The sequence below is a fragment of the Lepidochelys kempii genome, chromosome 14 (genome assembly GCF_965140285.1).
Source record: "Lepidochelys kempii isolate rLepKem1 chromosome 14, rLepKem1.hap1, whole genome shotgun sequence".
Classification (NCBI taxonomy): Eukaryota; Metazoa; Chordata; order Testudines; family Cheloniidae; genus Lepidochelys; species Lepidochelys kempii.
This window is the reverse complement of record NC_136393.1, coordinates 50,527,852-50,553,985: the sequence shown is the minus strand read 5'-3', so window position 1 is coordinate 50,553,985 and position 26,134 is coordinate 50,527,852. Positions and strand designations below refer to the sequence as shown.

At 63.4% G+C, this 26,134-nt stretch overlaps 1 protein-coding gene across 1 annotated transcript in view; it reads left to right on the top strand.

The window, feature by feature from the left end:
- LOC144929279 (class I histocompatibility antigen, Gogo-OKO alpha chain-like) overlaps window positions 1-21,469 on the top strand; it is a 49,030-nt gene extending 27,561 nt beyond the window's left edge. The window contains exons 6-13 of the mRNA XM_078848400.1: window positions 1,057-1,320; window positions 16,778-17,053; window positions 17,590-17,868; window positions 18,209-18,298; window positions 19,687-19,719; window positions 20,043-20,066; window positions 20,920-20,952; window positions 21,391-21,469. Coding sequence (XP_078704526.1) covers window positions 1,057-1,320; window positions 16,778-17,053; window positions 17,590-17,868; window positions 18,209-18,298; window positions 19,687-19,719; window positions 20,043-20,066; window positions 20,920-20,952; window positions 21,391-21,395 — 1,004 coding nt within the window. The 3' untranslated portion in view covers window positions 21,396-21,469. The remainder of the gene's footprint in view (window positions 1-1,056; window positions 1,321-16,777; window positions 17,054-17,589; window positions 17,869-18,208; window positions 18,299-19,686; window positions 19,720-20,042; window positions 20,067-20,919; window positions 20,953-21,390) is intronic.
- Window positions 21,470-26,134: the final 4,665 nt, after the last annotated feature.

Genomic DNA, 26,134 nt, shown 5'->3' with positions numbered 1-26,134 from the left:
CCCCTCTGCAGTCCTACCCCCCTGCACACCCCCTCCTCTCTCTGCTCCCCTCCCCCTCACACCCCCTCCAGCCCTGCTCCCCCTGCCCCTCCCCCCTCTGCAGTCCTACCCCCCCTGCACACCCCCTCCTCTGTCTGCTCCCCCTGCCCCTCCCCCCTCTGCAGTCCTACCCCCCCTGCACACCCCCTCCTCTGTCTGCTGCCCTCCCCCTCACACCCCCTCCACTCTCTGCTCCCCTCCTGCCCCTCCCCCCTCTGCAGTCCTACCCCCCCTGCACACCCCCTCCTCTCTCTGCTCCCCTCCCCTGCACACCCCCTCCAGCCCTGCTCCCCCTGCCCCTCCCCCTCTGCAGTCCTACCCCCCTGCACACCCCCTCCTCTCTCTGCTCCCCCTCCCCCTCACACCCCCTCCAGCCCTGCTCCCCCTGCCCCTCCCCCCTCTGCAGTCCTACCCCCCCTGCACACCCCCTCCTCTGTCTGCTCCCCCTGCCCCTCCCCCCTCTGCAGTCCTACCCCCCCGCACACCCCCTCCTCTCTCTGCTCCCCTCCCCCTCACACCCCCTCCAGCCCTGCTCCCCCTGCCCCTCCCCCCTCTGCAGTCCTACCCCCCCCGCACACCCCCTCCTCTGTCTGCTCCCCTCCCCCTCACACCCCCTCCAGCCCTGCTCCCCCTGCCCTTCCCCCCTCTGCAGTCCTACCCCCCCCTGCACACCCCCTCCTCTGTCTGCTCCCCTCCCCCTCACACCCCCTCCAGCCCTGCTCCCCCTGCCCTTCCCCCCTCTGCAGTCCTACCCCTCCCCCGCACACCCCCTCCTCTCTCTGCTGCCCTCCTGCCCTGCCCTCGTGCAGGACCCCTTTCCTTCTTCCCGCTCCCCTGCTGCCCCCCCCTCCCCCGGGGGGTGTCCAGCCCTCCCCTCCCCCACCCTCCTCCTGCTGCTGCTGCTGCTGCTGCTCCCGCGGCCGGCCCCGCCCCCGCCCCCGTCTCCTCCCCCCCCCCCCCCCCGCGGTGCCCGGTGCCCGGTGCCGGCGGCTCTGACCCCCCCGTCTCCCCCCCCAGGCCCAGGCTCGCTGCGCTATTTCTACACGGGGGTGTCGCAGCCCGGCCCGGGGGTGCCCGCGTTCAGCATCGTGGGCTACGTGGACGGGGAGCTCTTCATGGACTACAGCAGCGAGACGGGGCGAGCGCAGCCCGGCGCGGCCTGGGCGGGGCGGCAGCTGGACGCGCAGTACTGGGAGCGGCAGACGCAGATCTTGCGGGGCGAGGAGCCCGGGTTCCGAGCGGGCCTGGTCACCCTGCGCGGCCGCTACAACCAGAGCGCGGGTGAGTGCGGGGCCCGGACCGGACACGGGCGGGGCTCCTCCTGGGGGGGACCCGTGGGGGGAGGGGACAGAGGGGCCCGGCAGGGCGGGGGCTGGGGGGGTCGGGGTGGGGGGAGCGGTGGAGGGGGACCCGTGGGGGGAGGGGACAGAGGGGCCCGGCAGGGCGGGGGCTGGGGGGTCGGGGTGGGGGGAGCGGAGGAGGGGGACCCGTGGGGGGAGGGGACAGAGGGGCCCGGCAGGGCGGGGGCTGGGGGGTCGGGGTGGGGGGAGCGGAGGAGGGGGACCCGTGGGGGGAGGGGACAGAGGGGCCCGGCAGGGCGGGGGCTGGGGGGTCGGGGTGGGGGGAGCGGAGGAGGGGGACCCGTGGGGGGAGGGGACAGAGGGGCCCGGCAGGGCGGGGGCTGGGGGGGTCGGGGTGGGGGGAGCGGAGGAGGGGACCCGTGGGGGGAGGGGCCCGGCAGGGCGGGGGCTGGGGGGGTCGGGGTGGGGGGAGCGGAGGAGGGGACCCGTGGGGGGAGGGGCCCGGCAGGGCGGGGCTGGTGGGTCGGGGTGGGGGGAGCGGAGGCCAGGCCCCCAGATCGCGCTGCTGGGGTCCGTGAGGGGTCAGTGCCAGGCGCTGCTGACCCGTCCCGAGCGGGGGGGGGGCGGGGGAGTGGGGGTCTCTGCTGTGCCCCCCCCCCCAGTGCCCGCCCTGCCCTGAGCCGGGATTGCCCCTGCCCAGCTCCCCAGGTCCGCGCCCCGGAGCGTCCCCAGCCCCCCCGGTGCCCCCCCACCCTGAGACCGCAGCCGTGAGAGCTAATTCCCTGCCTGGCCCCGCCCCGGGGTGCTTTGGGGCCCTGCCCCATGTCTGCCCCCTTAGCGCTCCCCCTCTGGGGCTGGTTTAACCCCCTCCTGGCCCGTCTGGCCCCTTGGTCCCTGCTGTGAGGCCTGACCTGCCCCTAAGGACGCCGGCCCCCCCATGCTGAGAGGGGGGCTCTGCTTGCCCGCCCCAAACCCTGTGCTGGGGGGCTGCTCCCCAGCCCCTGCCGCCCCCTCCCCAGCCACTGCCCCCCTCCCCTGATATTGACCCCCTCCCGCCTCCCCGCTCGTGGGGCACCGGCCTGAGTCCTGCCCCCGTTCCCGGCGGCTCAGGGCTGGAGCGGCCGCTGCTCGGCCTCTCCCCACCAGCAGGGGGTGCTGCTCTGCCCCGCTCCCCCGCTGCCCCGGGGGAATTCTGCGCCAAAACCTTCCCCGTTCTGCGCGCCGTGTTTTAAAATGCTGCACTGTTTTTCTCAAAATGACCCAATATTATCCTTCCAGTTTCAATTATTTGTTGTAATTTAGTTCAGAATACTTGTCACAAGTATGTCGGTGACAGTACAGACGACAAAGATTCAGGAAATTGGTTTTGTGACACCTAGATTCCTTACTAGGCCTGTCGATACAGACCGCGGAGTAATTCATTTACACTAAAGTACAGGACCGGTTTCCCTGCCCCCCCCTCAGAAGCAGGAATGGCTGGGGGGAGTCGGGGGTAACGGAGCAGCTGAGGGAGAGGGAGGTCGTTGCTGGGCGTGAACCGGGAGGTTGTTGGGGGTGCCTGGGAGAAGTATGGAACAGGATTTTTGGGGGCATGGGGGATTGCTAGGGAGCTGGGGAGCCTCCCCCTTGCAGACCCCAGCTGACCCCCTAGCCTCTCTCATTCAGCGAGGCACATCTGCCCCTGTCCCCATGTGGCCCTGCACCTCCATTCCCATTCAGCCTGTCCCCCCTCCAGCCCTGCTGAGCCCAGTCCGTGACCCCCGAGCAGCCCCGTGCGTCCCGCTCTGTCTGTCCCACCCCCATATTGCAAGCCCCCAACGCGGCCCCGGGGGCGGGGTGCTGTGGGGGGCGCCGCAGGCTGGGCCGAGGGTGTCACTGCAGCCCCTCGCCAGCTGCGTGTGTGTGTGTGTGGGGGGGACGTGAATTCTGCGTGTGCAGGGGCAGAGGATTCCCCCAGCAGCGGTGTCTGCAGAGGGGGCTGCGGCTGGTGGGACACTGACGGGGGGGGCACCAGAGGCAGTCCCTGCCTGATCCTTGGCCCCACGTACTGCCAGCCGGAGAGAGGGAGGGGACCCAAAGTGAGTGGTGGGGGGGAAGGGATCCCATGAGTGAGCCCCACCCCCCACCTGCCCCTCTGCTGCCGGCTCCGACAGGGGGCTTGGCTGGGGCAGCGTCGGGGTGGGAGGTGCCTGGCGAGGGAGCTGGCGTAGGTCCCGGGCAGGGACCGGGGCGGGTGTTGGGGCAGGGTCCCCCCCTCGGTCAGCAGTACCTGGCAGGGGCCCGTTAGTCTGCACGTGGGTTTCAGCCTTTCCTGCAGTGCCCCCCCCGCCCCCGGGCCGCTGGGGTTTCAGCCTTTCCTGCAGTGCCCCCCCCGCCCCCGGGCCGCTCCCCCCCCCCCCGCCCCCCCCAGAGCGCCCAGCTCAGAGCCGGGGGGAGCAGGAGTTGGGCCTGACACACAAACACTCCCGTGGGGTGCGGGTCTGTCCGGCCATTTCGCCCTCTCGGGGACGGTGACGCTGTAGCCTCCTTACCCCTGTTCCCCCCCCCCGTTCCCCTGCTCCCCCAACAGGTTCCCTCCTACCCCCTCCCACAGCCTCCTGCTCCCCCCACAGCCCCCTGGTCCCCCCCAAATTCTCTTACCCCCTCCCAAAGCCCCCCTGTTCCCCCCATTCCCTCCTACCCCCCACAGCTCCCTGCTCCCCCCCAAGTTCCCTCCTACCCCCCCACAGCCCCCTGCTCCACCCCCAGGTTCCCTCCTACCCCCCACGGCCCCCTGCTCCCCCCACAAGTTCCTTCCTACCCTATCCCACAGCCTTCTCCTACCCCCCCCCCACAGCCCTCTGCTCCCCCCACAAGTTCCCTCCTACTCCCTTCCACAGCCCCCTCCTACCCCCCCACAGCCCCCTGCTCCCCCCCCGTTTCCTCCTACCCTCCCCCCACAGCCCCGTGCTCCCCCCACAGCCCCCTGGTCCCCCCCAAATTCTCTCCTACCCCCTCCCAAAGCCCCCCTGTTCCTCCCCATTCCCTCCTACCCCCTCCACAGCCCCCTGCTCCTCCCTGGTTTCCTCCTACCCCCTCCCACAGCCTCCTGCTCCCCCCACAGCTCCCTGGTCCCCCCCAAATTCTCTCCTACTCCCTCCCAAAGCCTCCCTGTTCTCCCCATTCCCTCCTACCCTCCCAAAGCCTCCCTGCTCCCCCCCCACAAGTTCCCTCCTACCCCCCCCCACAGCCCTCTGCTCCCCCCACAAGTTCCCTCCTACTCCCTCCCACAGCCCACTCCTACCCCCCGTTTCCTCCTACCCTCCCCCCACAGCCCCGTGCTCCCCCCACAGCCCCCTGGTCCCCCCCAAATTCTCTCCTACCCCCTCCCAAAGCCTCCCTGCTCCCCCCCAAGTTCCCTCCTACCCCCCCACAGCTCCCTGCTCCCCCCCAAGTTCCCTCCTACCCCCCCCCACAGCCCCTGCTCCACCCCCCGGTTCCCTCCTACCCCCCCCACAGCCCCCTGCTCCACCCCCAGGTTCCCTCCTACCCTATCCCACAGCCTTCTCCTACCCCTCCCACAGCCCTCTGCTCCCCCCACAAGTTCCCTCCTACTCCCCCCCACAGCCCCCTGCTCCCCCCCGTTTCCTCCTACCCTCCCCCCACAGCCCCGTGCTCCCCCCACAGCCCCCTGGTCCCCCCCCAAATTCTCTCCTACCCCCTCCCAAAGCCTCCCTGTTCTCCCCATTCCCTCCTACCCCCCCACAGCTCCCTGCTCCCCCCCAAGTTCCCTCCTACCCCCCACAGCCCCCTGCTCCCCCCACAAGTTCCTTCCTACCCTATCCCACAGCCTTCTCCTACCCCCCCACATCCCTCTGCTCCCCCCACAAGTTCCCTCCTACTCCCTCCCACAGCCCCCTCCTACCCCCCCACAGCCCTCTGCTCCCCCCTGTTTCCTCCTACCCTCCCCCCACAGCCCTCTGCTCCCCCCTGTTTCCTCCTACCCTCCCCCCACAGCCCTCTGCTCCCCCCTGTTTCCTCCTACCCTCCCCCCACAGCCCTCTGCTCCCCCCTGTTTCCTCCTACCCTCCCCCCACAGCCCCCTGCTCCCCCCTGTTTCCTCCTACCCTCCCCCCACAGCCCCCTGTTCCCCCCATTCCCTCCTACCCTCCCCCCACAGCCCCCTGCTCCCCCCCGTTTCCTCCTACCCTCCCCCCACAGCCCCCTGGTCCCCCCCCAAATTCTCTCCTACCCCCTCCCAAAGCCCCCCTGCTCCCTCCATTCCCTCCTACCCCCTCCCACATCCCCCTGCTCCTCCCCCCGGTTCCCTCCTACCCCCTCCCACAGCCTCCTGCTCCCCCTGAGGTTCCCTCCTACCCCCTCCCACAGCCCCTGGTCCCCCCCCCCCAAGTTTCCTCCTACCCCCACCCACAGCCCCCTGCTTCTCCTCCGGCTCCTGGGTGGGGGGCTCCCTCTGAGTCTCCCAAACTCCCACCCCTCGCCCTGGGATGAGGGCCCCCCCAGCACTGGGGGTGGCAGGTTCCCAGTTGGTGTCTCCCACACACAGATCTCCCCCACCGCGGTTAGCAGAGGGGCGGCCGCCCGGGGCCAGTGAGCGAGACTGAGCGTGAGGGGGAGGCGATAATCCCCGGTGCTGAACGCGGGGCTGCAGCCCCAGCCGTGACGCACGGTGCAGGCGGCCCCCCCGGGCAGGCTCCGCTCGTGTGCAGCCAGGGTGCACAGTCCCACAGGGGTTATTGCTCAGGAGAGGGGGGACAATTCCCTGCTTTGCTCAGGACGGCCAGCAGCCTGCGGGAGGTCTCCGCCTGCCCCGATGTCTCTGCTGGGGGGTGTTGTGTGTGGACACACGGCAGTGACAGCGCTCACGAGAGCGCCCCGGTGGCTCCCGCTGTCCCTGCCTGCTCACACCTCGGGGCGTCCGACCAGGAGAGTCCGGCTTCCCCGGAGCCTCAGCACCTCGCGGATGGGCTCGGCGCCCGTCGTTTCCCACAGCCGGGCCGGACAGGGGAGTGCTTCGGGCAGTGCCAGGCGGGGGGCACTCGCGTGGAGGTGAGCTCAGTACGGAGCAGGGGAGGGAGCCTGGCACGAACTGGCTGCAGCGCAGGGGGATTGGCTGCGGATCCGGCCCTGTCCCCAGGGGCGAGCAGCTCCCGACTCCGAACCGACACCAGCGCAGCGCCCTGCGTCCGCGAACAGGGCGGGACGAGGTCGTCACCCCGGCAGGAGGAAGCCGACCCCCTGATGTCCTGTGTGGAGCGAAGCCCCCAGCGCGGCCGAGCGCGGCGTGGTCGAGGAATGAGGCCTGGCAGGTGACGGGCAACGCAGGGAAGAGCCGGCTCCGGAGCCTGCACCCGGTCCTGTTCCTAGCCAGGGAATTTCCAGTCTCCCCGAGAGACCGTTTGCCTCTCCCCAAGCTGCAGGGGCCCTGGTTCCCCGATCTCAGCCTGGCTCAGTCTGACCCCCTTGTCCTCCTTTAGGATGTGCTGTCCCAGGGCCCGCTCTGTCCCCCAGAGCCAGCGCACCCCAGGCTGACAGCCTGGCCTTTGAGCGGCCCCGTGTGATGCTCACGAGGCGTCATCTCCTCTCCGCTGGCATCCAGGGCCCATGGGGTCTGCGTGATCCAGAACCGGGGGCCGCCCAAGCCGTGCTGCAGGAGACGTAGCTTCCCTGCTTCTTCCCCGGCTCTGATGCAGCTCTTGGCAGTCTCAGTGTCTCGTCAGGGGGCTGATCTCCCCAGGCAGGCAGAGGGTCTCTGTACACTGGGATGTTCAGCGTTTCCTCACAGCTGCATCCCTGCTTCATCCTCTCAGGCTCGTTGGGCGCCGGCGTGGGACCCTCCCACCCTGACTCGGGGCCCCTTTGAGCCCCTCAGGACGACGTCCCAGTATTTCCTCTCCATCAAGGAGGCCTTCCTCGTAGCCCTCCCCTCCCCTGGGGGGTGTAGGAGTTCGGGGCCTTATCCCTTAAGGATCCGTCCTGCACGTTCTTCGTGCAGGTGTGTTGCACACGTCCATTCCCATGTCGGGGTGCGCGCCCGAGCACCGCGGCTGGAATTTCCCCCTAGTGATACCCAGCTGGCCATGCGCTCACAGCGCGGGTATAAGGGGCCCTGCCAAGCCCGCGCCCCTCAGTTCCTTCTTACCTCCCATGGCGGCTGCTGGAACTTCCCTCCTTGCTTCGGCCAATTTTCTGGTGGTTTTCTCTAGATTCATCATTTTGGAAGTCGTTTTTAGTAGTGCGAGTGCTTGGACACCTCTTCCTGCGCTGGAGAGGCTGCCCACTCCCCGGGGCCGGGGTACACCTCGCTCACTGGGCTTCAAGCCCTGCTCTTCCTGTGGCAAATCCATGCCAACGAGTGACCCGCACCTGAGCTGTCTCAGGGGTTGGGGGCAGCTCAGAGGAAGGGTCGCTGTCAGATCTGCAGGGAATTCAACCCCCCACCCAGACCGATTGGGCAGCGGGACCAAAAGTTCTCCTGACGGAGGCAGCATGAAGGCCGGCATCGGACCCGAGATCGGACTTGGCACCAAGCAGCTCCACTTCGGTGCAGAGCGTGGCTCCTGCCAGTCGGGGCTCGCGGCACCACCCCTCTTCACCGGTGCCCAAGGACCGGCACTGCGGGTACTGAGACAAGAGCCACTCCCCGGCACCGAAAGGGGCCAGGCGAGGAGACCGGGACAGTGCGAGAGCTGCGCCGGGCTGCTCTCCCTCACCAGCACCGCTGCAGCCCCCGCTAAAGACACCCACGCCGGCCCCGCATACCCCGCCAAGGGACGTGCCGCCCTCCTGCAGGCAGCGTATCAGACACTTCGTGGTACCAGCCACCCCAGGGGCGTACGCGGCAGCTAGAGACCTGCTTACGCTGCCGGTACCAGGGACCCTGGAGGTCCTGGACTTGGCATCGCCAGCACCATCGGGTGGCAAAGAGCCCCCACCTGGCCGTAGAACGGCACCGAGACCGCTCTCCAGGTGAAACCCCCTCGGGTCACTTCGCCCAGGGTGTCCGCACGGCACCGGGAGGGTCGGCACCGCCTTGGTCTCCTCCCTCCTCCTCTTCCTCGGAGTTGGACGTGGGGTCCTGTTGTTCACACCGTCAGGACCATCCACGCTGTTCTCCATGGCCATCTTACACAACAGGGACATCTGGTGCGATGGTGCCCCGAGTACTGGGACCAGGGGGGGCCGACACCCATGCAGGGGACCTTCTGGAACCCGTGGGGGTTTCCCCCGGCTCAGGGCACCGGCTCACAGCGCTCTTGGTGGCCTCAGAGAGCAGCGCCCCTCCGGTACTGCACCGCGAGACACCAGACCCGAATCCCGGTGCCGAGCAACTGAAGCAGGTTCCCCACTCAGAGGAGAGAGCAGAGGCCTTACCAGCTTTACCCACCTCCTCCTCTTCGCCGGATGAGGCGCTGGTGGCCCCAGAGGTATCCCCACCCCAGGATGAGCACAAAGCCCACCAGGACTTAATGAAGCGAGTGGCTCAAATCTGGGTGTCCAGGCGGAGGTGGTGAAAGAGTCACTCAGGCCTTCCTGGATATCTGGGCGGCAGCAGGCCCCTCGTCGCTCTTCCCCTACATGTGGCGATCACGGAGCCCATGGAGGCTCTGGCAGAACCCAGTCTCCCTCCCTCCTAAGCGAACGGAGCAGGAATATTTTGTACCTGCCAAGGGCTGAGAATTTTATTCTCACACCCCTGCCCCGGGGCCCAAACCAAAGGCAAAAGATGCCCCAAAGTTGGCCTTGTTCAGGAGGAAAGCCTCCTCGCCGGGGGATTGCAGCTCCGCATAGCGACCCAGCAAGCCTGGCTGGGTCGCTGTGATTTTAACAGGCGGGAAGCAATGCAGAAATGGGAGGACATGCTCCCCCAGGGCACCCGGCTGGAGGTCTCTACCCTTGTGCAGGAAGGGAGAGCGGTGGCCTGGGCCTCCCTGCAGGCAGCCCTAGATGTCGCGGATTTTGCGGCCAGGTCAGTGGCCACGGCTGTCACCATGCACAGGAGCTCATGGTTACAATCTTCGGGATTTCCACGGGAAGTGCAGCAGATGACCCAGGACCTTCCATTCGAAGGTTCCTTGCTCTGTTCAGAGCAGACAGATGCTAGTCTGCAGGGCCTTACAGGCTCTAAGGCAGCGCTGAAATCCCTGGGCCTACACTTGCCCGCACAAGCTGGAAGGCGCTATGGGCCCCAACAATACGGGCAATGCTATTCTCCACCGCCCAGACACGACCAGTGGAGGAGAAAGAACAAGGGGTTTGGGTGCAGGCCCCCTCTGCCCTCCTCCTCCACGGGGCCATCCCAGTCGGCTCCTCATCATTTCGGCACCTCGAAGCTCTCGTCCACACCAGTCCCTCCACACCAGGATCCAGTCACCCCTGTATCTTCCAACCGTGCTATTTCCTCAGGGCCTGGAAACACATTTATCTTGGAGCACTGGGTCCTAAACACAGTGGAATCTGGGTATAGCCTCCAATTTTTGTCTACCTCCCCATCCCTCTTCAGGGACCCTTCTCACAAGCATCAGTTGGAGCAGAAGGTAAAATCCCTCCTTCGGATGGGAGCTGTGGCAGAGGTTCCTTACCCGCTAAGGGGAAAGGGGCTCTGTTCCCATTGCGTCCTGATCTCCAAAGCCAGGGGAGGTCTCAGACCGATCCTAGACCTTCCTCGACTCAATCGCTGTCTCAGAAAGTGGAAGTTCTGCATGGTCTTCTTGGCCTCCATCATCCTGTGGCTGAATCCAGGGGGTTGGTCTGCCGCCCTTGACTTGAAAGATTCAGACTTCCACATATCAATTTTCCAAGGCCACAGAAGGTGTCTAATATTTGCGGTAAACTAGACCCATTACCAATTTGCGGCCCTGCCATTCGGTCTGTCGTCCGCCCTGGCAGTCTTCACCAAGTGTATGGCAGTAGCAGGGGCCTTTCTGAGAAAGAGAGTCCACGTTTTCCCATATTGTGCGTTCTCGGCCCACATCGCAAGCCGGACTATCTCCGTTCTCATGGACAATACAACAGCCACGTGCTACATCAACGGGCAGGGCGGCGCTCGCTCTTCCCCCCCCATGCTGGGAGGCAGCTCGTCCGTGGGGTTTCTGCATCGCACGTTCTACCGACCTCGAAACCTCTCCTCTACCAGGGGCGCAGAACCAGCCTGCGGATCGTCTCCGCAGGTCCTTCTCCACTCACCATGAGTGGTCCCGTCACCCAGATATCGCCAATGACCCTTCCACGGGCGGGGATTTCCCCTGTAGACCTGTTTGCACCCACGCCAACAGGCCATGCCAGCAGCTCTCCTCCCTGAGGGGTCACAGCCCCTTACGGACGCCTTCCTGCGGACATGGTCAACTGACCTGTTCTGCGCCTTTCCCCCTTTCCGTTGATACACAAGGGTCTGACGAAGAGTAAGCAGGACCGAGCCCGGGTCATCCCGATAGCCCCAGCATGGCCCAGATGACACTGGTGCACCATGCTCGTACCCCTTCCGGTAGAGGCCCCGCTCTGGATCCCACTGCACCCGGACCTGATCACTCAGGACCATGGCCAGCTGCTCCACCCGAACCTTCGCTCGCAGCACCTGCAGGCCTGGAATCTTCCTGGCTAAACCCTGAGGATCCGGCTTGTTCAGAGCCAGTTTGTAGAGTTCTGCTTGGCAGTGGGAAACCCTCCATGAGGGCGACTGATGGGGCAAAGCGGAAATGATTCTCCATCTGCTCCACCCAATGCGGCGTCACACCCATGCAGTCCTCGCTGCAGCTCATTCTGGGTTACCTCCGATCCCTGAACCAGCAAGGCCTGGCCTTCCCTTCAGTCAAAGTCCAGCTGGCGGCTGTCTCAGCCGGCCGTCCAAAGGTTTGCTCACCGGGGAATGGTAATTCGTTTCCTCAGAGGCCTGGAGGGGGTATTTCCCTCAGATGAAGGAACCGCTCCCCCCTGAGGACCTGAACCTTGTCCTCTCAAAGCTGATGGGCCCAGCCTTCGAGCCGCTAGCTCCATGCTGACTGCTGCACCTCTGTGGCAAGGTCGCCTTTCCGGCGCCCATCACGTCGGCCAGAAGAGGGTCAGAGATCCGAGCCCTCGCTGCGGAGCCCCCGGACATGATCTCCTTTAGACACAAAGTCCAGCTACGCCCACCTCCAAAGTTCCTCCCAAACGTGGGGTCCCCAATTCCACTTGAACCAGCTGGTTTTTCTCCCAGTCCTTTGCCCTCTTCCCTAACGCAGACCGGGAAGGACAACGCCTGCGCTCACTGGACGTCAGACGGGCGATGGCATTTGACGTTCGGGGACTAACCCCTTCCCGTAAATCCCTGCAGCTTTTCTTAGCTCTAGCGGGAAGAATGAAGGGGCTCCCCATCTCCGCCCAGAGGATTTCGTCTTGGGTTACATCGCGCATCCAGGTGTGTCCTGACCTCACGGGGATTCCCCGTCTGCCGAACGTAACTGCTCATTTCACGGGGTCTCAGGCCTCTTCAGCGGCCCTTCTAGCGCAAGTCCCTGCTCGGGGAACCTGCAGCGCTGCGACCTGCTCCTCGGCGCGCACGTTCCCAGCGCGCTGGGCCTCACTCAGCAGGCCAGAGACGACGCACGCTCTGGCCCCGCTGAGCTGCAGCCGGCTTGTCCTTGAACTCCGGGCCCATCTCCGGTGCCGCGGCTTGTGAGTCACCGACATCATCGGAATGGACGCGAGCAAGCGCTGGAAGAAGAAACGACGGTTACTGATCGATGAGAAGGAACTGAGGGGCGCGGTGGGGCCCCTTCTACCGGCTCTAGGAGCGTACGGCACCAGGGGGCGCCCGAGCCCACCCGATGGGTAGCACTAGGGGGAAATATTCTGGCAGCGGTGCTCGGGTGCAAACGCCCCTACCTGGGAATGGACGTGTGCAGCACATCTCGAAGACCTGCAGTTACAGAAAGGTTAGTAGCGGTTATTTCCCCAGCAATCAGGGGGTTCTTCAAATGGAGACTTGGCTTTTTCCCCAAAGATGATCCCTGTTTGTCCCCGGGCCCAAGGAATGGCGATTTCCCTCTTCTTGTCCAGCACCGTCTCACCGAGGGAGGAGCTCTGGCAAATGCTGGGTGTTCGTGGAGCCCTCGAGATTCACACCCACTGCACACGGGCTGTGTGCGTGTCCAGGGCTCAGTTTGTTCTCTGCCATCCGACGTCTAAAGGAAAACCAGCATCAAAATCTGCCATGCCAGGATGGCTGAGATGGTGCATCCCGCAGCCTACAAGTCAGAGCCGCCCCAGCATCCGCCCCCCTCGCTGAGAGCTGCAGCAGCCCCGGGGTGAGACCTTCCCACCGTGTCATAGCTGGACATGCCGGCACCAGCCCATGCTGCTGTTGGTGGGAGGGGGCCCTGCGCTGTGTCTGCCGGTAGCAGAGAAGGGGCTGAGCACCCCAGTTGTCGTTCTGTCAGAACAGCCCTGACGGCTCCCTGCTGTGGGAATCCCCTGGGGTCCGGGTCTGCGTCCGTGTAGCTGGGAGAGAAATGGAAAACCTGTCCTGACAGATTGTTCATTTCCTTTCTCTGAGTCACGAGCTCCATGACCCGACCCCCCCCACCCCCCCTTTGGAGCATTTCTCTGGCCGGCTGGATAAAAAGCCCTGGCGGGTCCATCCTAGCCCAGTTCCTCTGCAGCAGGAACTCACCGTTTCTCTCAGTAATGCTAAAGGCTCATTCCTGACGCTCAGCCCACAGCGGCCGGTGTCCTGTACGTGGGGAGCTGTCTCGGCAGGCAGGCTCTGGGGGCAGCTGGCCCGGTCCTTACCAGGCACCACCTGCCGGGTTTGTTCGTGCCCATGGAGCTGCAGCCGGCCTGGTGTGGGGGACAGAGCTGCGGCCCCGGTAAAACGGAGCAGAAACTGTCAGTCAGTCAGAATCACTTTTCAAACGCGGGAATAGTTTGTTTTGCCTTCTCGTGGCTGAGGCGTTTGGGGGACGCCCCCCATCCCGGGGCGTGTGAGAGCATCCAGGGGTCACACTGTAACCAGGAATGCACACGCGGCCCCAGGGCTCCCCTACCCCGTACTAGCCCAGAGTCAGGTGGTTCTGGCCCCACTCCAGGATGCCAGATGAGGGCTGAACTTCCCCCTTCTCCCCAAACCCAGCATCCTCATTCATTAATTCTGTGCTCCCCCCGCCCCCCCAGCCCACATCCCCGGGCCTCTCCGTGTCCTGTCTGCGCTGAGCTTCCCGCACCCCCAGCTGCCTGCGTGTCCCGGCCCTGCCGAGCTCAGGCTGTTCCCTTGCAGGGCAGGAGGCTCCGCTCCCATCTTAGTGCAGAGCCGGGAGTGGGGGTGACCCAGGAGGGCAGCGTCTTGAGGGGAGCTGGGTTGGGGGGACCGAGGGGGCTGGTGCAGAAGGAGCTGGGGTTGGGGGCACAGAAGGTGCAGAGGGGGCTGGTGCTGAGGCGGGGGGGGACAGAGCAGGCAGGGGATGGGGGATGGAGGGGACTGGGGCAGAGGAGGACAGACCGGCACGGAGCAGTTTCAGAAGCAGGCTGGAGGAAGGGGCTGTTGTAGGGCAGTAGCAGGTGCAGAGGGGGTACACAAGGGGCGGAAGGACATTGAGGGGGGCGCCCAGAGCTGGGGGGCAGGGCAGGGGCTGGAGGGGAGACTTTCCTGGGTGGGAGTCACTGGGGGAAACAAACGCCGAAAGGCAGGAGGGCAAGGTCAGGAGGGGGAAAGGGGGAGAGCCTGGGGAGGAAAGCGAGGAGGGGAACCCCCAGTGCCTGAGGGGGGAGTGAGGGGGCCGTTCTAGCTAGTTCATCCCCCTGCTGCCATGACCCCAGCACCGTGATGCCAGGGCTGTGAGATGTGCTCTGCTGAGGGGACCCAGGCAGCCTGCCCAGCTTTTGGGGTTCGCCGTGCAGAAGGGGGCTAATTATGTCCAACCTGCGCTGAGCTGAACCCAGTGGAAAACCACCGGAGTTTGCTCCTGAGCATCCCTGTGCCATGGTCATGCCCTGGAGCGCTGGACGGCACCTGGAGCTTTGCTCTAGAAACTGGAACAAGTAGATAATGGGAACATCGGGCACTTGTGGGGCGGGGGCACTGCTGGGTGGGGTCAGTGTGAACGGGGAGGGGGCAGAGGGACCCTGTGCAGTTGCTCCAGCCAGAGCAGGGTTACTGGTGGGGCCCCTGTTTCCTCTCTCCTGGCGGGGCGGGGCGGGTCCCATCACAACTCCTCTGGCTGCAGCCCTAAGTGTGTTGGGGGCTCCCTCCAAAGAGCAGGGGCTGGGCTGGGGATGGGGGCACTGGGCTGGCCAGAGGGGGAGTGACCACAGTGTGAGGGGACCAGGGATTGGAGCAATGCCAGTGGTGGGGGACAGGGGGGGGCTTTTCCCTGCCAGAGCCCCCCCTGCACTGGGAAACCCACTCACCCCCCGCAGTGGTGGGTACATGTGGGGCTGTGTGAGCTCTGGTGGGCACAGGGCTGAGGGGACCCCAGGGTGGCCAGGCTGCAGACAGCTTGCAGTAGGGGGGTGTGGCGGGGCCCACTCGCCTCTCGTGAGCGCCCCTGCCGGCCAGGTGTGTGTCTGCACTTTTCCCCAACTTTGCCCTGATTTGCGGTGACCCCGGCCAGCAGTTCACCTTCTCAGGCAGGTTTTCAGTGACTCACCCCTCTGGCCGAGTCTCTCTCAGTCCGTATGTGAAACCCACGGAAAATAACCCCCTTCTGGGGTACGCCATCCAACAGGGCCTGTCACAGCACCCTGCTTACAGCCCCTCCTGGGCTCGCTCAAGTGTGGTCCCCTGCTCTGGTACGGAGCAGTGACCCCTCGGCTTCCTCCCTGGGGGCTCTTTGCCGGGGGCCCCAGCTCCGTCATGGTTAATAGTTCAGCTGCCTTCGGCAGGGGTAACAAAGCTTAACAAGTCGTGACTCTTCTGGGTTTTCAGCACCCTCTGGGCTACTCCTTGCTCAGAGTTTGTCACCCGCTGTGACCGATAGGGGTGACCCAGGCCCACCCACCCGCTATTCTGGGTCCCAACTCAGGGGCCCAACAAGTCACAGCTGCCTGCTGCTTTCCTTTAACCGTTTGCTACTGCATATCCCCAGGCCCCTTCCCCACAGCCCCAGGACTTCGCCTGCTTCTCTGCCCAGCCCTGCAGCCAGCCAGCCAGCCAGGAGCCCCGTCCTTGGTCCTCGGCTCCAGCCAGCACCGATCTGCCCAGCCCTGCAGCCAGCCAGCCAGGAGCCCTGCCCTGCTCCTCTGGCTCCAGCCAGCAATTGAACTCCTCTGCCCAGCTGTTATACCAATAAAATAAAAACCAGCAGGATCTTATTAAAGGGGAAAAGGCAAAATGCCACATTTATTGTGAATACAGAAAGAATCATAGTAAGCAGTTAGTTATAGCTATAACATTCCATTCAATCTCATATTTAGTCACACATTCATTCATACAAACACACACACACACAGGTTCTGCAAGGTTGTTATCATAGTTACCAGCCTTAGAGTTGCTCATGCCAAGCCACTGGCCAGGTGGCTTGGACGTGAGGAGGGAGCAGGGCCTTGTCAGATGCTCATCTGATGCTCCTGGAAGTTGGTTTGCAGAATCAGACCCCAAAGTTCTCACTTTCTAGAGTCCATTTTTATAGGAATTTCTTCCTGTGCCAGTCTATGGGAATGGCTTCATCATGCTGTGGCTGAATCAATCAGCAGATGGCACATTCCTGATGGCTCCGTGCTGCCAGATGTTATCTTGTTCTTTGGTTCTCCAATCCTTGAGGCTGTTGGTTGGATTCCAGTCTGCCCTCCGGGGGTCCTCTGGTTGTTTCCACTTGACGCCTTCTTCAGCCGATGGACGCTGGATTCTTAGGCTGGCACCTCCCTGATCATTCAGTTATTATCCACGCCAAGCCTCCATCCACATCCGTCCTCTAGCTCTGTTTCAGTCACAATTGTTAATACAACAGAAGGGTGGGGAGTCTCTGGGTGCTGTTTCTGTCGGTACAGAGCATTGCTGTGAGTCTCTCTCAGGCTGAGTGGTGGTTGTTACAAAGCATTGCTGTGAGAACAGACTGTGTCTTAGGATGTACTAACCCAGTTAGCAGCTTGCAAGTTTCACCCGGAGAGGGAGAGAAACAGTCCCGAAAACCAAGAGACCTCTGGCTTAGGAATACCCTGAAATGTCAGCGACGGGGAATCCAGCGCGTGCGGGATTTTAACACAGAACCTCTTGACTATGGTCCAACACAGCGGCTCCTTTTTCAGGATCCTGCTGGTCCCTGATTGGCTGTTCCCCCAGCCTCTCCAGGCAGCTTGGAGGACTCACCTCTACTGCTCTTTTCCTGGGGCAGGGTGTGGTGAGCAGGGGGTCTCAGGGTCTGGTGCCCCCATCGCAGGGCGGCTGGGGGTGTTCGAGAATCTCGAGCTGCTCCCTGTGGCTCAAATCATGACCCAGCCCTGGGCCCCGGCTCCGTGTGTTTCAGGATTTCACACTCTCCAATGGATGTACGGCTGTGAGCTCCGGGGTGACGGCTCCAAAGGGGGGTTTTTTCAGTATGCGTACGATGGGCGAGACTTCATCAGCCTGGATAAGGACCGGGAGACCTGGGTGGCGGCAGATGACGGGGCTCAGGTCACCAAACGGAAATGGGATGGTGACAAGAGCATCGCTCAGAGATACAGAGCCTACCTGGAGGGGACCTGCATCGAGTGGCTGCGGAAGTACCTGGAGTACGGGAAGGAGACGCTGCAGAGGAGAGGTGAGGGGGGCTCGTCAGACCCGGGGCTCACTGAGCGGGGTGTATCCTCACTGCAGAGATCGCTCCCCCACGTCCGTCGTGCTGAGCGTCGTCCCTGGCAGGACGTTTCTGTCCCCCCGTGAGGCGAGGCCCCAGCATCGCTGCAGGAGCCGCCATTCGTCTCCCTGCCCCGTTCAGCCCCCCGCCCCCCCCCCAGCTGAGCGGAGCCCCTCGGGGTGTCCGCGCCCTGGCCATGGGCCACGTGTATCCGAATCTGACGTGAGAGCGCGGCTGCCCCAGCCCCGTCCCCTTGGCCAGGCCGGGGCCGTGCTGTCCCCTGCGGTGCATTGCCCGAGCGCTGCCTGCTCCGGCCGGAAGGGGGAGCCGTCTGGGGTCACTGGGCTGAGAGAGGCTGGGGGGGCTCAGGTGCCGGGTCTCCCCGTGCAGGGGGCTGAGCCGGTGCCTCCCACGGGGGGGTTCCAGCCCCCTCGGCTGCTGCCGCCCCGGGGAATCCAGCGCAGGGAGTTTTTCTCTAGCTCCGTGTCTCCTTCCCCCAGAGCCACCACGGGTGCAGGTGAGCGACCGGCCGAGCCAGGATGGGGGTCTCACCACCCTCTCCTGCCGGGTCCACGGCTTCTACCCGCGGAACGTGGCCGTCGTGTGGCTGAAGAAGGGGGTGGCCATGCCGCAGGAGACGAACCGTGGGGCCGTGGTTCCCAGCGGGGACGGGACCTACCAGACCCGGGCCACCATCGACATCGACCCCAGCAGAGAGACCGATTATACCTGCTGCGTGGAGCACCCCAGCCTGGCGGAGGATCTGAGAGTGCCCTGGAGTAAGGGGGGACTGGCCCTGGGATGGGAGGAAGGGGGCGGGGGGAATACCCAGGATAATAATGGGGGGGTGAAGTGACTGACCCCTGGGATGTGGGGGAGGGGATTTCAGTGGGGTTGTGGGGCTCTAGTAGGGGGTTGGGGTGACTGACCTCTGTGATGGGGGTTGGGGGAGATACAGGACACTAGTAGGGGAGCCAGGAGATTGAACCCCCGTAATGGGGGGGAGGGGATTTTGGGGGTTATGGGGCACCAATGTGGGGTGAGGTGACTGACCCATGTAACAGAGCGTGCAGGTTTGGGGTTCCCCCGTTCACTGTCCCATTCCCGTTTCCTTTTAAGAGCCCAAGTCCAGCGTGATGCTGATCGTGGGTGTCGTTATCGGGGTTCTCGTGCTGGTCGCTGCCGTCGCTGGAGCCGTTGTCTTCCTCAGTAAGTGCGGGGTGTCTGTGCCAGGCCGTGGTGACTGTCACGGAGTCCCTGGGCGATGCTCTGGAACTGCTCCCCATGAAGCCAGTCAGGACTCTGGGGCAGTCGCCTTTCTGTGAGCAGCCTGTCTTCAGGACACACAGCTCACCCAGCTTCCACCTTCCTGGGTCTGACCTCGGAGCCTTCAGCATCCTCTGCCCCTCCGTGCGCTTCCCCCCAGCGAGTCCGCCCAGGCGGGGTCCTGGGGAAGCCAGAGGGTCCTGCCCCCCAACTCCGCAGTCAGACGGGACTCTCAGCCAGCCAGTAAAACAGAAGGTTTATTAGACGACAGGAACATGGTCTAACACAGAGCTTGCAGGTGCAGAGAACGGGACCCCTCAGCTGGGTCCATTTTGGGGGGCAGTGAGCCAGACAACCATGTCTGCACTTCACTCCATGTCCCAGCCAGCCCCAAACTGAAACTCCCTCCAGCCCCTCCTCCTCTGGGCTTTGTTCCTTTCCCGGGCCAGGTGGTCACCTGATTCCTTTGTTCTCCAACCCTTTAGTTCTCACCTCGCAGGGGGGAAGGGCCCAGGCCATCAGTGGCCAGGAAACAGGGTGTCGGCCATTCTCTGTGTCCAGACTCCTGCACACACCGGCCCTCTAGGGCTCTGCAGTGATCATACACCCTTACCCCACCCCCTAGATACTTAAGAACTGCCTAGGGGAAACTGAGGCACCCCCACACTATTCAGAGGAAACATTAAGAACAGTCCCACTTCGTCACAGTGACGTGCCCATCACCCTGGTGCCAAGGCTGGGAGATTGCTGGGCTGCTCTGGACTGGCTGGGCCCCTGCACCCGCCCCTACAGCCCCCGGCGTCAGTGCTGTGTGGCTGCCCCGCTCTGCTGCTGGGCCCAGGGCTGCCCGGTGGGGAGCAAAGGGGCAGTTTGCTCTGGGCCCCCCCAGCCGCAGGAGCTGAGGAGTGCTGAGCTGGCATGTGGGGTCGCAGCGCCCCACCTGAGTCTGTGCTGTGACCCCGTGCGCCAGGTCGCAGGGCCCAGAGTGGGGAGCCGGGCCCAGCCCCGCAGGACAGGCGCCTCCGAGGCAGGCTGAGTGTGGGGCGGGGTCACTCTCTGCCCCGCACCATCTGGGTCTCCCCCTGTGTTTTTACACCCTTGGAATTGGTGGGGGGGCTCAGACTTTGCACCAGGCCCCCAAAACTCTGTGTGGCCCTGGCTGGGCCAGAGCCACTAGCCTGAAACCCAGGGAGGAAAACGGTTCATACAGAGCCTGTCATCCTGCCCCTGCAATGGGCCGGGCCCCTTGGTTCTGGGCCATGGGCACAGATGGGAGCCAGTTCCTGCCCCGGGAGCAGCCGTGCTCATTGCAATCTGCCTTGTCTCTGCAGGGAAGAAGAAAGACGGCTACAAAGCGGCTGCCGGTAAGTGCTGAGCCCTCTCCCTCCCTCCCCCCGGTCCCTGTTGCTGTGTGGCCTGGGACATGGCAGCCTGGGGCCAGTATCCGGAGACCTCCCCTAGCCCCCCACGGCCTCTCGGAGGCTGGGGAGCTGCAGCAGTGGGACTGGCCAGTGACCCTGGGTGCTCTGTCTAGGTCGCCCATCACTGTGGTGTCTGGGCCCAACGGCAGAACACCAACACCTGGCTCAGTCACTGGGGCATGTACACCTATAACAAGTGTGGGGCAGGGAGAATGGGGATGCTGCGTTCCGCAAGACACTGACCCCGGCTTCCTTCTCCCTCACAGCTCACGAAGGCTCTTCCAGCTCCGGTGGGTGACGCTAGCCCAGGGGATGTATTGCGCTTGCTGAGGCCTTGCGGGGAGGCACAGGACGTGTTAATGCGCCCCAGGGGTCTCTCTGTGGGGTGGGGGGGTCCCTGGTGTTTCGGTGACACTGGGGGTTTGGCTGCATGGGGAGATTGACCGGCAGAGCTAAATTATTCAGCCACAGCTGTGCTGGTCGATTTCCCCTGATTAGGCTGAGTTCAAAGGAACCTAGGGGAGTCGGGGGAGTGTCAGCACCCAACTCCGCTCGGCTGCTTTGAAATTCCCAGCCCGCGCTCTGCAGCCGCCCGTGAGGTCGGTAGGGGTGTGTGCCCACAGACAGACACACATACACACGGCTGTCTGACAGCAAGGGTGTTGGCAGGGAAGTTGGGGTGCAGTCTGGCACCCAGTGTAGCCTCTGGCCAGACATGGCCTGGGTAGTGTCTGGCCTGTGTCCAATCCCACCTCCTGACACGATGGCTGTGAGTGGGGTTTGGCGCCGATGGGACGTGTCTTACATTGGTGGTGGGGGAGGGAGGAATGTAGGCGCCTCGGCCCCACTGATTTCAATGGGGTTTGGACTCCCGAGTCACTAAGGTGTTTCTGAGAGTCCCACCCCCGTATGTCCATGTCCCCAGTGGGGGGGCGGCGCAGGGACCTTAGCCCCGGGGAGCAGTGACCAGCCCTGCCTCCCGCTGGCTGCCCCCTCGTCGTCCCTCGCACCAGGGCAAAGTGCAGCCGCTCGGCTGGGGCAGCGTCACCCCCGCCCTGCAGCAGGGTAAACGCCGACACGAGGGGCCGGGCGGGGATCGGGGCCGGAGACGCTAACATCCCCCTTCTCCTTCTCCCCTCCCAGGAAGCAACCAGGGATCCAACACCTATATCAAGGGTAAGTGAGGGGGAGCCCAGCCAGGGGGGTTCCGTGGGGGGAGACCCCTGCCCAGAGTCCCCCAGCCCTGCCCCTCTGACCAGCCAGGCGTGGGGAGCCCTGCCCCGATCTCCCTGCAGTCAGGGGGTGCTGCGTGTGGGGGCGGGTCTGCATCTCCCCTCTGCAGGCGGCAGGGACTCGGGGAGGGGGTGTGGGGTGTGTCCGGCTCCAGGGGAAGGGGCCGGGATGCGTCACGGATGCCGCGCTGGCCGCCGGGAGCAGTGATCACTGTAGCTCAGTGGGTGCGGTGAACGGCTTTACGGCCCCCCCCGGCGCGGGGTGTGGCGACCTGTCAGGGCTTTACCCCGAGCGCCAGGTGAGCGCCCGGTATCGTGGCTGGCGCTGCCGACTCTGCTCACCCGGACCCCGGCGCTGACTCTCCCCGTCTCGTTTCTGCAGCGTGACGGAGCCCGTCGGCCCCTGCGCGGCCTGCTGGGGGGACCCAGGCGCGAGGAGAGACCGGAGCAGATCAGGCTCCTGGGCATGCAACAGCTCATCAGCACCTTCCACAGCCTGCTTAAAGCCCTTTGCCTTGATTGTACCCGAGCTAAACACCCGGCTGTGAGAGAATTTAACTCTCCGTGGCTGCAGACTGCCGGGGATGGTCGGGGTCGCTTATTGTTTGATTTCTACAGAACTCTCTTTTTTCTTTTTTTTTTGTTGACAAAATGAAAACTTGTATCGCTGAGGATCTTGTTTGTATAGAAGAGTAACCAGGGTGGGCTGGAATGAATCATTACCTAGCACACACTGTTCTGTCTGCTTCCATTGTAACAGACCCAGATTCTGTTTCTGCGGTTATTAAGATATTATTCTTTTTGCTGCTGCAGCTTCCTGTGTAATGGGATAAATCCTGCTGTCAGGGCAATGGTCACGCCAGTGTAAGGCCTTGTCTACATTGCGATTTGCACTGGTGTAACTACAAAGCTGTGAACTTAAAGTGGGCTAGTTAAATCCCTGTGTGGACATGCTTAATCTGGTGTAAGACGGGGCTTGTTTTGATTTAAACTGACAAGTGAAACCAGAAAAAGCCACACCTCTTCTACCAGAATCAATCCGTGTCCGCTCACTGATCTGGTGCAAGTTTGTGTGTAGACAAAGCCTAAGCTGGCGCCGATTCTGCTCCCAAATGGGTTGATTTTGTGTGTGACGGATGTAATTTTTTTCTTTTGTTAAGGTTTTAACAACTGTTTTAAATAGTAACATTGTAAATCTCCTGGCGATTTTCATGGGGACACAATAAATTTGTGATTTTTACTCTCGTCAGCCCGTTTGGAGGATTCTGTGTCGGTGGCAGGCCAGGGAATGGGGGGGTGTATCGCAGGGCTGAGGCGCGCAGGGGCCTGGCAGGAAGGGGCTGGCGCGTGTACGTTGGGTTTGGGGTGGTTGGAAGTGTTTGGGGGGGTGAATAATGGGCGTTGGGCAGGGGCGGGGCTGGGCAGCAGCAACACAGATGAGACGCAGCTGCCCAGAGCCGCCCTGCCCTGTGTGACCGGCTGACTGAGGGGCCGAGACAGGCCAGGCTGCCCCTGCCGACTGCTCATCGGATACAGGGCAGAGATGATGGGTTAGGAACATTACAGGGACTCAGGAGGAGTTTCCAGAGTGCCTAAGGGATTTAGGAGTATGTCTACCAGGAATAGGCAATGAACCTGATGCTCCTAAATTCCTTAGTGCTTTGGAAAGCCTCCTCACAGATCCCTTTAAATGCAGGTTCAAATGAGCAGCCAGCCCCTTAACCCCTCCTCCAGCTGCAGCAGGGAGCATGGGGAGGGGTGGGGAGTGGGGCAGCCAAGCTGGGTCCGGGGCTGACAAGCCCTTTGAACGGGGGAGCTAAGCCAGGCTGAGATGCAGGAGGCTGTTTGCAGCCACCATTGCTCTAGGGTCCGAGTGCCAGTCTGCCCTGTGTGGGGCCACGCAGCCTGGGCCCTGCACACAGTAACCCCCGGGCTAGGACAGGGTTCAGATCCTGGAATGGGGCTGGGGGGCTGGCCTGGGGGCTCTGACAGCCGACTGGGGCCAGCTGGGGAGAATGAATTCTTCAGAGGGCAGCACTTCACTGTGGCCTTTCCCCCCTGTCGCTAACGGGGTCTGAGGGGCGGGCAGCTCACACAGGGTGTTGGTTTGGGTGGATTTCTTCGCCTTTACCAGTCATGCCCCCCCCCAATAAATACGGTGCGTGACGTGCGTTGTGCTCTGGGCTGCTTGGGGGTTTCATACAGACGCTCGCCCGTGGGGTGAGGAAATCTTTGCCTGCTAAGGCCTGAGCCACACTGGGGGTCCGAGAGGCCTGGCCCCAGGAAACTCCACACAGACATATAGGTTGGGGTCAGGAGTGGGAGCCTGTCCACCTCCCCACCCATCTGGCTGACGGAGTCTATGGCCTTGGGACCCAGCAAGGGAGCTAGACACAGGGGCTTTTCCGCAGGGTCCCCCTGGTTCAAATCGCCAGCCTGCTCAAAGGCAGTGAGGTGGGCATCCACACCCCCCCCCTCCTTAACCAGGGGCAGCAATTTAGTCTCGAGGTTCCCTGCGGAACTGGCCCCCCGGGGTCTATCCCCACTCACCCCGGGGAGGTCCCCTAGGCCTCTCCGCTCCCCCACCGCCAGTTCATGCTGCTGCTGCTTCTGCAGCTCTTTCTCGGGCTCTCGCTGTCTCCCAGGGTCCTCTTGCTCTCTCGAACTCAGCTCCAATCCCGTCCGTCTCGATCCCCCGATGGGGAACCCGATCGTGAAGACCCTCGTCTGGTCGGGGACAGGAGTCTTGGCGATGCCTGGCTCCCACTCCAGCTGCTCCCAGATCCTGCTATAGCCCCATTTGGGTCAGGAATCTGCTCCTTAGAGCGGTCATCCTCCTCCAGCTGCACGATTAACTCTGCTTTGGTGAGCTTTCCAATGCTCAACCCTCTCTTTTTGCACAGGGTTACAATGTCCTTCTTAAGGAGACGGGGACAGACCATCACTCCGCTCCTCCCAAGTTGTTGTGGACTCACAGGCCCGTGTGTTCTCAGCTCCCCACGGTTTCCAGGGAGAACCCCTAGTGTGCCAGCCCTTCTCGAGGTCACCACCTCTTTGCCAGGGTCGAGCTGCAGACTCCTCCGCCCCTGAGACTGCTCACTGCAGTCCCCAGGGGGACCCCATTACTGCACAGTCCTTCTCGCTAGTCACACACTCCCAGGGGTTAACCGCCCCCCGAAACCGCTCCTCTCTGAGCCTTCAGCACGTCTGGTCCTCGTCAATCCCCCTTCGTTTTACTGCTCCCCAGTCACTTACTGCAGGAAGCGCCATCCACGGGGTGCAGTACATCCCACCGCTGCCACCAGTTGTCACGGAGTCCCTGGGCGATGCTCTGGAACTGCTCCCCATGAAGCCAGTCAGGACTCTGGGGCAGTCGCCTTTCTGTGAGCAGCCTGTCTGCAGGACACACAGCTCACACAGCTTCCACCTTCCTGGGTCTGACCTCGGAGCCTTCAGCATCCTCTGCCCCTCCGTGCGCTTCCCCCCAGCGAGTCCGCTCAGGCGGGGTCCTGGGGAAGCCAGAGGGTCCTGCCCCGCAACTGTGCAGTCAGACGTGACTCTCAGCCAGCCAGGAAAACAGAAGGTTTATTTCAGAGTAACAGCCATGTTAGTCTGTATTCGCAAAAAGAAAAGGAGTACTTGTGGCACCTTAGAGACTAACCAATTTATTTGAGCATGAGCTTTTGTGAGCTACAGCTCACTTCATCGGATGCAAGGTTTATTAGACGACAGAAACATGGTCTAAAACAGAGCTTGCAGGTGCAGAGAATAGGACCCCTCAGCTGGGTCCATTTTGGGGGGCAGTGAGCCAGACAACCCCGTCTGCCCTTCACTCCATGTCCCAGCCAGCTCCAAACTGAAACTCCCTCCAGCCCCCACTCCTCTGGGCTTTGTTCCTTTCCCCGGGCCAGGTGGTCACCTGATTCCTTTGTTCTCCAACCCTTCAGCTCTCACCTTGCAGGGGGGAAGGGCCCAGGCCATCAGTTGCCCAGAAACAGGGTGTCGGCCATTCTCTGTGTCCAGACCCCTGCCCACACCTGCCCTCTAGGGCTCTGCAATGACAATACACCCTTACCCCACCACCTAGAGACTTAAGAACTTCATAGGGGAAACTGAGGCACCCCCACACTATTCAGAGGAAACATTAAGAACAGTCCCGCTTCGTCACAACCGGTTACACCAGCCTTGCTGCAGTGAACACTCTGTACATGGGTGTCACGGACGCACAGATCGTGCCCACTCTTGGCCCCGTGCGGTCCGTGGGGGTGCCCCTTTCAGTGAGACAGCCCTTCTCCCAGGGGTCCACTCTCTCTCAGGGGTCCAGCCCTTCCACCTCCTGGAGCCGCACCTCTCTGAGCCTTAGCACCCCTGTCTCTGCCGTGGGCCCCCTCAGGGAGTCCCCTCGCTCTGGACCCCTGGGGCCTCCACTCCCAGATGGAATAATGCCCCCCAGTTCTCTAGACCGGAACGACTCTCTGCCAGCGTAAAACAGGAGGGGTTATTGAGCGTCTGAACCCAGCACAGGAAACTCTCCGGGCCTCAGGCCTGGCCTCCCTCAGCCCAGCGCATCCCAGTCTCCCCTGCATCCAGGGGGGCCCTGCTTGCTCCCTCTCTCCAGCCCTGAGACCCTGCACTTTGGGCATCCGATATCAGGGGCCCCAACAGCTCCTCCCCTGTCCTTTGTCCTCCATCCCAGGGAAACGGGACGCTGGGGCCCTCTCTCCTCTGTTCCCCGCTGGCTGGAACCAGCTGGTCAGGTCACCCCACAGCCCACTGTCCTCCCACTGTCCAGAACCGGCTGACAGCCAAGCTGGGGTGGGCCTCTTAGACTGCAGGTCACCAGTTGTTAGGGTTTCCCAGCTCCAGGCCATTGTCTGGGGGTCCCGGCTGCTAGGCGAGGTGACACCTGGTCCTCTGTAACAACAACCCTCTCCCACCACCTTGTTAAGCATACAGCACACAGGGAAACCGAGGCACGCACACACTATTCATGTAAAACACTACAAAAACCCCCAACTTCGTCACAACAGGGCCTGTGCAGGGGAAGAGGAGGGGGCTAATCTCCTCTTGGGAGTCTTGCTCAGAGGCTCAGACACAGGGGGTCTGGGGGGACAGGGTCAGGCCCA